The 15343-nt window shown below is 45.9% G+C and overlaps 1 protein-coding gene across 2 annotated transcripts in view; it reads left to right on the top strand.

Annotated features, from left to right (window-relative positions):
* Positions 1 to 15153, top strand: part of LOC115156076 (myosin phosphatase Rho-interacting protein) — a gene marked incomplete at its 5' end in the record, with an annotated part of 51185 nt that extends 36032 nt beyond the window's left edge. For both annotated transcript variants that reach the window (XM_029703342.1, XM_029703332.1), the window contains 8 exon segments: positions 2374 to 2521; positions 2797 to 2914; positions 10007 to 10166; positions 11926 to 12039; positions 12167 to 12253; positions 12382 to 12547; positions 13103 to 13188; positions 14114 to 15153. In XM_029703342.1, coding sequence (XP_029559202.1) covers positions 2374 to 2521; positions 2797 to 2914; positions 10007 to 10166; positions 11926 to 12039; positions 12167 to 12253; positions 12382 to 12547; positions 13103 to 13188; positions 14114 to 14182 — 948 coding nt within the window.
* Positions 15154 to 15343: the final 190 nt, after the last annotated feature.

Below are 15343 nucleotides of genomic sequence, written 5' to 3'. Positions count from 1 at the left end.
TGTGAAATGATCATCCCAGTAGGTATAGTTGCTGATCAAATGACTTTCTCGCAAGCTACAGTTTGATGTGCTTCATTAAAGATTCCTTTCTTCAGTAGGCGTCGTATATATTAGAAGTGTCAAATACAAAACGGTTGAAGCCCTTTTAAAGCTGTCTACCTATTGTTGTCCTCAACGGATACATGATTTAGATAATCGGGTGGACATTTTGTTTTTTCTTGAGGGGGAAGTTTAAATGACCTGCATTTGAAGGTGCATGGGGCTTACCTCTTTTTGTCTTTTTGATGTGCTTTTGCTTTAACTGACAACAATGAACTTTTCCCCCTTCTGACATGCTGATTGAACTTATAATAATTGACAGGCTATCAAAACATTGCAGAATGCTTGAAGCGTAGACATATTTGCAATGCAGGTGCTTCTAGGTACTTGCTGTTTGGGGTTTTAGGCTGGGTTTCTGTACAGCACTTTGTGACATCAGCTGATGTAAGAAGGGCTTTATAAATACATTTGATATTTCCTTTCTTGGAAAAGTCATTCTTAAAAGGAAGAAATGCAATACAAGATCTACTCACAACTAAAAAAAGTCTATTAACCACATTCCACCATGATCATATACCTAGAATCTTTGGTAATGTATGTGAACATATAGTTACCCAGATGTTTTTTATACGTTATAGATCCTGTTTTGTGTATTATTATTATTATTATTTATTTAGACTACATAGAATTCAAGTAAAAAAGAAAACAACAATTTATCCATTGTCATGGTCTCTACATTACGTTGTAGACGTTTATAACCAGGCTCCAGCTTTATATTAATAGTTTTAAGAGTTGTTGTTTCCTGCATGTTTTTATTAGGCCTGAATAGAGACTGTTTCTAAGCAGATGACATGGGTTCTCCTACTCAGGTTTAGAACACAGCTTGGGGACACAGCTTGGGGACACAGCTTGGGAACACAGCTTGGGAACACAGCTTGGGAACACAGCTTGGGTACACAGCTGACATGAGTTGACCTGTGCTACACCAGGTCTTTTGTTGTTGCTGCTGGTGATGTAATCTTTGTGTTGTTGTGTATGGAGACGGACGGGTGGTAGCATTTTTGCAGTCCTCTTAACAGTAATAACATTGTAATATCAGTAATAACGTTTTAGCAGTTCTCTTCCTGGTCCTTGAGGACAGGTTTCATCCCTAGAACACAGTCCCTCCAGTCAGACATACTTTGTTTACATGTAGTTGTATACTATACACCAGCCTCTCCCCTAAACAGGAAATGGCCCCCACAACCGCACTTAGACACACACACACTAAATAAAGGGCAGGTGTTGCTTGCTGTGATGTCACAGTAGGAAGTGCCCCCAAATATCCAGCCAGTGGGCGTGGGGGTTGGCTCAGTCTCAAAGTTTGTTCCCTCCTGGGCCAGTTTCCTGAGCGCTGGGGAAATCTCTGTGAAAACAGACATTTTAGGAATAGAGAGCATAGGACAGTACTCAGATTAGCAGCACTGAATAGAGGACGGAAGTAGGTTTTGGGTCGAGCTGGTCGGAAGGCCATTCAAATCCCCTCTTGTGGAAACATGCACTGTAATTATAATAGCATTGTGAGTGACTCTAAAACCGTGTTGATCAGACCCCGTCCTCCCCTCCCCAGCCTTCTTTCTCTATACTGCTAAAAGGTGTTGGTGCGAAGCTGCCAATCCTGCCTCATTTGACACAGACAGGCTGGCCGGGGGACAGTACGATGGAGACACACCAGACTCCACTGTCTGTCTGTCCCCACAGAATCAGCCTATTATCCATTGTTCTATTTGGTCTCATCTTAACCGCCTACATTCCACCAAGACATCCCCAATAGAAACAGATTAGACGTTTTTCACATTATAGACGGCTAACAATATGACCCACTATGACATGAACTCAATTTGTGATAGGTGTTTTATGAGCGAGCAGCCCAGATTTCACTTGGCTTCAAATCGTGGCAGCGGTTGAATAACTTCGCTGTTGCAGGGATAATTAGGCTACAGAACACAGCCTTCTCAATCACATTGTGTTCTCGCTGCCTACGCATTTCTTCAACGCATTGTGTATTCTGTACCAGAGGCTTATGTTGTTAATAGCTAAAGTAGCTTGCTGGTGTTTGTCGTCATTGATCAGTGTCAGTGAAGAGATGGTCAACAGTGGTTGTGGCTGGGGTCAGGAGTTCTGGGTCAGAGTTGTTTGTGCTTTAACTAGATCCAGAGTTTGACCAGGAAAAATACCCTATAACTAGGGTCCAGAGCTTTTCCTAGTCAAGTCACATGGTCAGGCAAGAAACTCCTGGCCCTAGCTTATGGTTTCATGTAGATTCACTTTTCACCCTTTCCCCTCCATTGATAGGCCACCTGTGAGAGGGGCTTTGCTGCCATGGAGGAGTCCCACCAGAGGGTGATTGAAGAACTGCAGAGGAAAAACCAGAGAGCACTGGAGAACCTACACGAGGAAAAGGAGAGGCTGCTAGCCGAGGAGACTGCCGCTACCATAGCCGGTCAGTAGTAATTGCGATAGCGGCTAACGCTAACCCAGTAGCACCTTGGAAATCATATAGGCCTAGTGTCCCATGCTAGCAGTACCATCAGGCTAACATTAAGTATTTTGTTCACTTGTGTACACAAATCCACAATTGTGAGTTACCATGGTCTTTGGGCTCTGCTTTATAAAACAGTGTATTTTCTTTCTAAAACTACACGATTACCTGACGTGGTCCGGCTATGCTTGATGATCTCTCCTAAATAACAACGTTCTTTGTTTTGGTTGCCCCAGCAATCGAGGCGATGAAGAACGCCCACCGGTCGGAGCTGGAGAAGGAGCTGGACAAGGCCCGCAAGTCCAACAGCAACACGGAGAACGCAGACATAGAGGAGATATGCAGGCAACACGAGTAAGTTAACATATCATTATGACAAGATGGCACCGACTGACACGTTCGCTGTGTTGCTAGCTCCTAGCCAACTTTGCAGTCTTTTGTTTATTTTATTGTTCTTTTTTACTTTATTTGCTCAAAATGTTTCTAGTATTCTCTCCTATGACCGACGAGCACTCCTGGTCATCAGATCGGCGGTTACTCGCCACAAATTTGACAGATTCGACTTTCCAGAACTGGACCCTTTGTTCAGTTCTCCCAAAGCAGATCCATTCATTCCAGGAGCCCTACCAAAAAGAGAGCTAGCATTCTAGTCAGACTAAGGAGAAGGGCAAATTACCTAATGCTTCCTAGTATTTTACTAGCAAATGTACAGTCGCTAGACAATAGGTTACAAGCTCAGAGTGAGGATATCCTGCCAACGGGACCTGAGAGACACATCATTTGCCTCACTGAAACGTGGCTCACGGGCTCCCTGCTGGATCCGGCTATCCAGCCTGCTGGGTTTTCCATTACCGCGTGGTCAGAGGAATCTTTCTGGGAAAAGTAAAGGAGAAGGCATTTGCTTCATTATCAACAACTCATGGTGTGACTGTGGTAACTTACAATTCCTCACAACTTTCTGTTCTCCCGCTCTGGAATACCTCCTGATTAAGTGCCGACCCCACTATCTCCCAAGATAATTCCCAGTGGTTATAATCACGGCTGTATACCCCCAGCACTGATCCTCCCATGAGGGCCCCCGCTGCTGTAGAAGACTGTGAGCTCTAGATCTCTGCGGCTGACGTCAGTAAGACCTTCAAGCGTGTGAATGCTCGCAAAGGAACCGGTCCAGACAGTATCCCCGGCAACGTCCTCAGAGCATGCGCAGACCATCTGGCTGGAGTTTTCACGGACATATTCAACCTCTCCCTGTCCCAGTCTGTGATCCCCACATGCTTCAAGATGTCCACCATTGTCCCTGTACCCAATCAAGCAAAGGTAACCTGCCTAAATGACTATAGCCCTGTAGCACTCACGTCTGTCATCATGAAGTGCTTTGAGATGCTGGTTCCAAGAACCAAATCAGCTCCACCTTACCTGACACCCTGGGCCCACAAAAATCTGCATACGATCCAACATATCCACAGATGACGCAATCACCATTGCCCTACACACTGCCCTATCCCACCTGGACAAGAGCAACACCTATGTGAGAAAGATGTTCATCGCCTACAGCTCAGCTTTCAACACTATAGGCCCCTCCATGCTTGACACTAAGCTCAAAGCCCTGGGTATGAACACCTACCTCTGCAACTGGACCCCAGATGGTGAAGGTAGGCAACACACCTCTGCCACACTGACCCTCAACACGGGGTCCCCCAGGGGTGTGTGCTCAGCCCCCTCCTGTACATCTGCATTGCCACGTACGACTCCAACATCATCATCAGGCGACTGAAGAAATTCAGCATGTGTCCTCAGATCCTCAAGAAGTTCTACCACTGCACTATCGAGAGCATCCAAGACCGGCTGTATCATCGCCTGGTACAGCAACTGCACCGCCCTCAACCGGAAGGCTCTACAAAGGGTGGTATGTACTGCCCACTACGCTCCCTGCCCTCCTATTATATCTACAACAGGCAGTGTTTGAGGAAGGCCTGGAAGATCGTCAAGGGCTGCAGTCACCCGAGCCGTGGACTGTTTACTCTGTTACCATCTGGGAAACGGTATCGGAACATCGGGTCTTGGACCAACAAGCTCCGAGACAGCTTCTACCACCAGGCCATCAGACTGCTGAACAGCTATGTCTCCCTGCACAGACCTGCACCTTAGTCTGAGGTGCAATAGGCTCTATCTGCACCGTAGAAATGATTTGCACGGACTCTCCACACATTCAACCCTTACACCTGCGTTTCCCAAGGGGTGAACGTTTTGGTTTTTGCCCTAACACTACACAGCTGATTCAAATAATCAAAACTTGATGAGTTGAATCAGCTGTGATAATGGGGTCCATAACGTGCACCCCTTTGGGTCCGTAACGTGCACCCCTTTGGGGTCCATAACGTGCACCCCTTTGGGTCCGTAACGTGCACCCCCTGGGGTCCATGGGGTCCATAACGTGCTCCCCTTGGGGTCTATAACATGCTCCCCTTTGGGGTCCATAACGTGCTCCCCTTGGGGTCCATAACGTGCTCCCCTTGGGGTCTATAACATGCACCCCTTGGGGTCCATAACGTGCACCCCTTGGGGTCTATAACATGCTCCCCTTGGGGTCCATAACGTGCACCCCTTGGGGTCTATAACGTGCTCCCCTTGGGGTCCATAACATGCTCCCCTTGGGGTCCATAACATGCTCCCCTTGGGGTCTATAACATGCTCCCCTTGGGGTCCATAACATGCTCCCCTTGGGGTCCATAACATGCTCCCCTTGGGGTCTATAACATGCTCCCCTTGGGGTCTATAACATGCACCCCTTGGGGTCCATAACATGCTCCCATTGGGGTCTATAACATGCTCCCCTTGGGGTCTATAACGTGCTCCCCTTGGGGTCTATAACGTGCTCCCCTTGGGGTCTATAACGTGCTCCCCTTGGGGTCCATAACGTGCTCCCCTTGGGGTCCATAACGTGCACCCCTTGGGGTCTATAACGTGCACCCCTTGGGGTCCCGAGGACCGAGTTTGGAAAACGCTGCCTGACACTAACACACACACACACACACACACACACACACACACACACACACACAAACTCTCAACGTTGCTGTTCTATCATGTACTATTGATTCTGCTGGGTGACCAAGACACAACCACTTTATATTTGTAAATCCAGTCCATTATTACTATGCTACCTCTTCTATTACTTGTTTTTTTACTTGACTTTTTAAAATGATTGATTATTAATTAATGTTCTGTAATGTTGAGGGAGCTGTGGACGTGACTGCACCTTTTATACCTGCTGGAAACTGTGGATGTGACTGCACCTTTTATACCTGCTGGAAACTGTGGACGTGACTGCACCTTTTATACCTGCTGGAAACTGTGGATGTGACTGCACCTTTTATACCTGCTGGAAACTGTGAACGTGACTGCACCTTTTATACCTGCTGGAAACTGTGGACGTGACTGCACCTTTTATACCAGCTGGAAACTGTGGACGTGACTGCACCTTTTATACCTGCTGGAAACCGTGGACGTGACTGCACCTTTTATAACTGCTGGAAACTGTGGACGTGACTGCACCTTTTATACCTGCTGGAAACTGTGGACGTGACTGCACCTTTTATACCAGCTGGAAACTGTGGACGTGACTGCACCTTTTATACCTGCTGGAAACTGTGGACGTGACGGCACCTTTTATACCTGCTGGAAACTGTGGACGTGACTGCACCTTTTATACCTGCTGGAAACTGTGGATGTGACTGCACCTTTTATACCTGCTGGAAACTGTGGACGTGACTGCACCTTTTATACCTGCTGGAAACTGTGGACGTGACTGCACCTTTTATACCTGCTGGAAACTGTGGACGGGACGGCACCTTTTATACCTGCTGGAAACTGTGGACGTGACTGCACCTTTTATACCTGCTGGAAACTGTGGACGTGACTGCACCTTTTATACCTGCTGGAAACGGTGGACGTGACTGCACCTTTTATACCTGCTGGAAACTGTGGACGTGACTGCACCTTTTATAATTTAATTTTATAATTCTGTTTTTTATATTAAAGTTCAAATCCAACCCAGCGCCATGGGAACGAAGGTCTGGGCAAAGCCAGTATGTCACTGTGACTGGCTGTGCCTTGCCAGCTGTAACCAGGACAACCTGGAACTAAGGTGGCGGCTGGTGACCTTGCCAAACTTGGAATTCCAGACCGAGACAGTTCCAGCCATCTGTCTGGGGTTTATTAAGGAAGTGATTAGCAGCAGTCTGGCCCGGTCTGTCTAGCCTCTGAATACACTGAAGCTCCAGTGTCAGGACAGAACTAAAATATGAAGGAAGAAGTTGCTGTACTGAGTCTGGTTCCTTACAATGTTTTTTCATTTTTACATTTACATTTTAGTCATTTAGCAGACGCTCTTATCCAGAGCGACTTACAGTAGTGAATGCATACATTTCATACAATTTCATACATTTGTAATTTTTTTCCTGTGCTGGCCCCCCGTGGGAATCGAACCCACAACCCTGGTGTTGCAAACACCATGCTCTACCAACTGAGCTACAGGGAAGGCTATATTTTCCTACTCACCCTACAATATGAGAGTTTTCTAAGATCTGTGTTATTGTTTCCTTTGGTCAGCTATTATGATGGAAAAGTGTTGTGTGGTCTTTTGGTTGAGTTTCTTGAGTGTAGTAAATGTATGGTGTTGATTGGCTGAGTGTGGTACTGAATGGTAAATGTATGGTGTTGATTGGCTGAGTGTGGTACTGAATGGTAAATGTATGGTGTTGATTGGCTGAGTGTGGTACTGAATGGTAAATGTATGGTGTTGATTGGCTGAGTGTGGTACTGAATGGTAAATGTATGGTGTTGATTGGCTGAGTGTGGTACTGAATGGTAAATGTATGGTGTTGATTGGCTGAGTGTGGTACTGAATGGTAAATGTATGGTGTTGATTGGCTGAGTGTGGTACTGAATGGGTAAATGTATGGTGTTGATTGGCTGAGTGTGGTACTGAATGGTAATGTATGGTGTTGATTGGCTGAGTGTGGTACTGAATGGTAAATGTATGGTGTTGATTGGCTGAGTGTGGTACTGAATGGTAAATGTATGGTGTTGATTGGCTGAGTGTGGTACTGAATGGTAAATGTATGGTGTTGATTGGCTGAGTGTGGTACTGAATGGTAAATGTATGGTGTTGATTGGCTGAGTGTGGTACTGAATGGTAAATGTATGGTGTTGATTGGCTGAGTGTGGTACTGAATGGTAAATGTATGGTGTTGATTGGCTGAGTGTGGTACTGAATGGTAAATGTATGGTGTTGATTGGCTGAGTGTGGTACTGAATGGTAAATGTATGGTGTTGATTGGCTGAGTGTGGTACTGAATGGTAAATGTATGGTGTTGATTGGCTGAGTGTGGTACTGAATGGTAAATGTATGGTGTTGATTGGCTGAGTGTGGTACTGAATGGTAAATGTATGGTGTTGATTGGCTGAGTGTGGTACTGAATGGTAAATGTATGGTGTTGATTGGCTGAGTGTGGTACTGAATGGTAAATGTATGGTGTTGATTGGCTGAGTGTGGTACTGAATGGTAAATGTATGGTGTTGATTGGCTGAGTGTGGTACTGAATGGTAAATGTATGGTGTTGATTGGCTGAGTGTGGTACTGAATGGTAAATGTATGGTGTTGATTGGCTGAGTGTGGTACTGAATGGTAAATGTATGGTGTTGATTGGCTGAGTGTGGTACTGAATGGTAAATGTATGGTGTTGATTGGCTGAGTGTGGTACTGAATGGTAAATGTATGGTGTTGATTGGCTGAGTGTGGTACTGAATGGTAAATGTATGGTGTTGATTGGCTGAGTGTGGTACTGAATGGTAAATGTATGGTGTTGATTGGCTGAGTGTGGTACTGAATGGTAAATGTATGGTGTTGATTGGCTGAGTGTGGTACTGAATGGTAAATGTATGGTGTTGATTGGCTGAGTGTGGTACTGAATGGTAAATGTATGGTGTTGATTGGCTGAGTGTGGTACTGAATGGTAAATGTATGGTGTTGATTGGCTGAGTGTGGTACTGAATGGTAAATGTATGGTGTTGATTGGCTGAGTGTGGTACTGAATGGTAAATGTATGGTGTTGATTGGCTGAGTGTGGTACTGAATGGTAAATGTATGGTGTTGATTGGCTGAGTGTGGTACTGAATGGTAAATGTATGGTGTTGATTGGCTGAGTGTGGTACTGAATGGTAAATGTATGGTGTTGATTGGCTGAGTGTGGTACTGAATGGTAAATGTATGGTGTTGATTGGCTGAGTGTGGTACTGAATGGTAAATGTATGGTGTTGATTGGCTGAGTGTGGTACTGAATGGTAAATGTATGGTGTTGATTGGCTGAGTGTGGTACTGAATGGTAAATGTATGGTGTTGATTGGCTGAGTGTGGTACTGAATGGTAAATGTATGGTGTTGATTGGCTGAGTGTGGTACTGAATGGTAAATGTATGGTGTTGATTGGCTGAGTGTGGTACTGAATGGTAAATGTATGGTGTTGATTGGCTGAGTGTGGTACTGAATGGTAAATGTATGGTGTTGATTGGCTGAGTGTGGTACTGAATGGTAAATGTATGGTGTTGATTGGCTGAGTGTGGTACTGAATGGTAAATGTATGGTGTTGATTGGCTGAGTGTGGTACTGAATGGTAAATGTATGGTGTTGATTGGCTGAGTGTGGTACTGAATGGTAAATGTATGGTGTTGATTGGCTGAGTGTGGTACTGAATGGTAAATGTATGGTGTTGATTGGCTGAGTGTGGTACTGAATGGTAAATGTATGGTGTTGATTGGCTGAGTGTGGTACTGAATGGTAAATGTATGGTGTTGATTGGCTGAGTGTGGTACTGAATGGTAAATGTATGGTGTTGATTGGCTGAGTGTGGTACTGAATGGTAAATGTATGGTGTTGATTGGCTGAGTGTGGTACTGAATGGTAAATGTATGGTGTTGATTGGCTGAGTGTGGTACTGAATGGTAAATGTATGGTGTTGATTGGCTGAGTGTGGTACTGAATGGTAAATGTATGGTGTTGATTGGCTGAGTGTGGTACTGAATGGTAAATGTATGGTGTTGATTGGCTGAGTGTGGTACTGAATGGTAAATGTATGGTGTTGATTGGCTGAGTGTGGTACTGAATGGTAAATGTATGGTGTTGATTGGCTGAGTGTGGTACTGAATGGTAAATGTATGGTGTTGATTGGCTGAGTGTGGTACTGAATGGTAAATGTATGGTGTTGATTGGCTGAGTGTGGTACTGAATGGTAAATGTATGGTGTTGATTGGCTGAGTGTGTTGCCTTGTATTGTCTGATTTACTGAGTGTTTTCCTGTGTTCTCTCTCTCCCTCTTTCCCTCTCTCTCTGCCTTTCCCTCTCGTTCTCTCTCTCTTTCTCCCTCTCCCTCCCCCGTCTTTGTTGCAGAGAGGAGCTGTGTTCGTTCCAGAGGGAGATCGAGGTGCTGTCTGAGCAGTATTCTCAGAAGTGCCTGGAGAACGCCCACCTGGCCCAAGCCCTGGAGGCTGAGAGACAGGCCCTTAGACAGTGTCAGAGGGAGAACCAGGAGCTCAACGCACACAACCAGGTACACACACACACACACACACACACACACACACACACACACACAACCAGGTACACACACACACACACAACCAGGTACACACACACACACACAACCAGGTACACACACACACACACACACACACAACCAGGTACACACACACACACACAACCAGGTACACACACACAACCAGGTACACACACACACACACACAACCAGGTACACACACACACACACACACAACCAGGTACACACACACAGGTACACACACCCAGGTACACACACACAACCAGGTACACACACACACACACACAACCAGGTACACACACACAACCAGGTACACACACACACACACAGGTACACACACACACACACACAGGTACACACGCACACACCCAGGTACACACACACACACACACCCAGGTACACACACACACACACACACACCCAGGTACACACACACACACACCCAGGTACACACACACACACACACACACACACACACACAACCAGGCGCGCACACACACACAACCAGGCGCACACACACACACACAACCAGGCGCACACACACACAACCAGGCGCACACACACACACAACCAGGCACACACACACACCCAGGTACACACACACACACACACACCCAGGTACACACACCCAGGTACACACCCAGGTCACACACACACACACACACACCCAGGTACACACACACACACACACACACACAGGTACACGTACACACACACACACACACACACAGGTACACACACACACACCCAGGTACACACACACACACCCAGGTACACACACACACACACACACACACACAGGTACACACACAGGTACACACACAGGTGCACACACACACACACACACACACACACACAGGTACACACACAGGTACACACACAACCAGGCGCACACACACAACCAGGCGCACACACACACACAACCAGGCGCACACACACACACAACCAGGTGTACACACACACACACACACCCAGGTACACACACCCACCCAGGTACACACACACACCCAGGTACACACACCCAGGTACACACACACACACACAGGTACACACACACCCAGGTGTACACACACATACACACCCAGGTACACACACACACAGGTACACACACACACACACACAGGTACACACACACCCAGGTACACACACACACACACACAACCAGGTACACACACACACACACACACAACCAGGTACACACACACACACACACACACAACCAGGTACACACACACACACACACACACAACCAGGCACACACACACACACAGCCAGGCGCACACACACACACAACCAGGCGCACACACAACCAGGCGCACACACACCCAGGTACACACACACACCCAGGTACACCCACACACCCAGGTACACCCACACACCCAGGTACACCCACACACCCAGGTACACACACACACACAGGTACACACACACACACACACACACACACACACCCAGGTACACACACACACACACACACCCAGGTACACACACACACACACACCCAGGTACACACACACACACACACCCAGGTACACCCACACACCCAGGTACACCCACACACCCAGGTACACCCACACACCCAGGTACACACACACACCCAGGTACACACACACACCCAGGTACACACACACACACACACACACACACACACCCAGGTACACACACACACACACCCAGGTACACACACACACACACACACACAGGTAATAGTCCTCACACTTACCATGACATCTAATGTGCCTTGTGTCTGTAGGAGCTGAACAACCGTCTAGCTGCAGAGATCACGAAGATGCGTTCTATGGCCGCTGAAGACGGGGGTGGAAACACCTGCAACATCACACATGGGAAGGAACTGTACGAGCTGGAGGTAAGCTCCGCTCGAGGTGAACATAAGATTGGACGATTGGAAGTCTTCTTGTTTGTTGAAAGGAGGCATTGCTTTTATACACAGCTAAAGTTTACCCCTTAAATCTTAGCGTATTGATCTTTGCCAGGTGATGTTGAGGGTGAAGGAGTCGGAGGTCCAGTATCTGAAACAGGAGATCAACTCTCTGAAGGATGAACTCCAGGCCGCCCAAAGAGTAAGACCCAACTTACCTAAAACGGCTTTTTATCATTTTTCATTGTATTTTATGCTATTTTCTCATTTTATGCTGAGGTTGTATTCCTCACCCTACCACCTTAAATGATGTATCATTTGTCCCTCCAGGATAAGAAGTATGCGACTGACAAGTACAAGGACATCTACACAGAGCTGAGTATCGTGAAGGCCAAAGCAGAGCGAGACCTTGGGAGGCTCAGAGAACAGCTGCAGCTGGCCCACGAGGCACTGGGGGAACCCTCACTGGAGGAGGTGGAGAGGGCAGGAGGATACGGTAGGAATATAGAACACTTTCTAGCCTTCTACTACTCCATTAGTGTGTTCCAAATGGAACCCTAGACCCTACTTAGTGTTCTAAATGGAACCCTAGACCCTACTTAGTGTTCTAAATGGAACCCTAGACCCTACTTAGTGTTCCAAATCGAACCCTAGACCCTACCTAGTGTTCCAAATGGAACCCTAGACCCTACCTAGTGTTCCAAATGGAACCCTAGACCCTACCTAGTGTTCCAAATGGAACCTTAGACCCTATTTAGTGCACTACTTATGACCTGAGCCCTTTGTTTCAGTCTTAACAAGTTTGGTGGTTGTTTCACTCATAACCAATGTGCGGCAAAGCCTCCAACATTTGCATTTGGTCTCTCCATTTACATAAGATGTCTCTTAGTCCAGACTGTCTCTGACCTGCAACCCACTGACCTCCTTACAACAACCAGCCAGACAAGTAGATGTATTACAGTAGTGTCTATAGTATACTGTACATAAGCTGAACTAGCCCCTTTTTCCCCCCAGGACTTGTCTTTGAAGTAGTTGTCTTATCTCTCCTCAGATATCATGAAGTCCAAAAGCAACCCTGACATTCTCAAGATGGCGGCTGCTGCCGCCAAACGAACCGAGCGCACCATGAGGTCAAAGGTATAACTTATTAACACCTGAGTAAGACATCTTAATGTGTTTTACCCAATCGAGAAGTCTCCCACAGCTGAAGGTTGTGTGTGTGAGAACGGTTCAGTGCCATTGAGCTGTGACACACTGCCACATTCAGGTTAACTACTGCATTACACTGCAACTTTTGAATTCCCCAGCAGGTGAATGTACTGTATTGGGTGGCTACATTGGCCTTATGGACATACAACACTTTTGTCATATTAATCTGAAAACGTTTAAACAAATCCCGTTGTGCTATTTGACTGTGGGTTAAAATGCTGTGGGTTAAAATAAGAGAGAAGTGTACCAACATGTGATGAGATGGGTCCCCCACAAACCCCTTCTCAGTCTGTGTCTGGTGACATGCCCAGGGCCAGCGAGCGCTGCCTGAGAACCTATAGGCCTACTTTTCTCCTTATGGTCACATACCAAACCAGACTACCACCAATAGCAGTGTATCCATTAGTGTACCACCATTTTGTTTATATGTTCACCCTTCAGCAGTGTGTTACCCAGAAATAATCACTATCCCCCCTTTCTGCTCATTCTAATGGTCTCCAGCATCCTTCTGGGTGTGTATAAAAGAGTTACATTATTATTCCCCACGTTTATGGTATGGATGAGAGGAAAGCCCTCTGCATTACTAGACCCTCTGGACTCTTGTGCTTTCCCTCCTCTGAATCTCACACATTAACAGTCAAAAGCACATTTTGACTGTGGGTTTGAATGGGATCACCTTTTTGTTTTTGGTACCAGTGGGACTAGACAGTAATATCAGTATTACCAGTGACAGAAATTAGTGCACCTCTCTGTTTGCATCAATCTGCTTCCTTGTCAATGATTCAGTCCTGAAACTCACAGTTAAACCTGACCATGGTCATTAACAGTCTCTCCCCACCCCACCCCCCGCCAGAGTCTTAAGGAAGGGCTCACTGCTGAGCAGCGACTCCACCTGTGTGACAAAGACACTAAGGAGTTCTGACAGCGTCGCCTGCGTCGCACCGCTCCAGCCACCTTGCAGCATGTTTAGAAAGGCCACTATATTTTACCTCTGTAAAATATACCTGTACCTCTTATTTAGGAACACACTGGTCACCACACACATGTCGTGTGTGTATATATATAAAATAAAAAACATGGTATGAAGATTTGAATTTTATGTCTAGACTCATTCCATGCACTTCAGTTACTGTGACATTTTTGTTTTTTGGTTTTCATCGCCATGAAACCGTACAGAGTAAATACTCTGTACGGTTTTTAATGAGGCATCTATCATGCCTACACTAACAGAGATGCCTGTAAACTACTGTTTGGACTCCTTACTCTGTGTTAATAGCCGAAGGAATAAGTGTGATGTTGTAAAGGCTAAACACAACTGCATAATGATGATGATGATGATGGAATAATTACTTACATAAGCAAAACCGTAGGAACAATCCTGCCTTCGGGCCTGCGTGTTATGCTAGGTGAGGTCAGTGTTCACATGCTGTTTCCCTCTACCCCCTTAACAAGCTACGGAAAGAAAATGTTTGCCTGCATCATTGTACAAGTAAACGATCTGTTACGTTGGATGTTGCTCCTCATTGCCTGGTGTGTTGACTTGTTATATGATCATTATTAACATCATAGAATGTTTTCTGAAACAGGACCATTTTAAAATGACCCCTGGAAGGCGACTGCTGAACGCATACAGAACAAATGGGATTAGCTGATTTATAATATAAATATATTTACATTCTTCTCTCTAATCGTATTGGCACAGCTGTATGGGAGGATGATTTGTTGGAGCCGGTTATGTCTGTGGTCTTGTTCAGTGGCAGTCCCTTTGTATTTATTTATGTGGGGTTTTTTTGTCTCGCATACCAATCCCTCTGTACTCTACTGTTGTAAATATACAGCCAATGTATACCAACTGACAACCGGTTTATTAGCAATAAATATTTTTGCACCCTGTGTTTAGTTTGAGTGTTTTAATCTACTAAACTGTGTTAATCTTTCTCCAAACTGATTAAAATGAATTATACACCGCAACACTTTTCTCTCAAGGGCCCCAGTCAAGTAGGTTTTATTTTCTGTCTGCTATTTAATTGATCAATTGCCCAGAGAGGACACTTACAGGGCCTATTGAAAGTCTACACAGCCC

This window comes from Salmo trutta, chromosome 2 (assembly GCF_901001165.1).
Source record: "Salmo trutta chromosome 2, fSalTru1.1, whole genome shotgun sequence".
In the NCBI taxonomy this organism is placed as follows: Eukaryota; Metazoa; Chordata; class Actinopteri; order Salmoniformes; family Salmonidae; genus Salmo; species Salmo trutta.
This window is presented reverse-complemented; position numbering and strand designations above follow the sequence as displayed.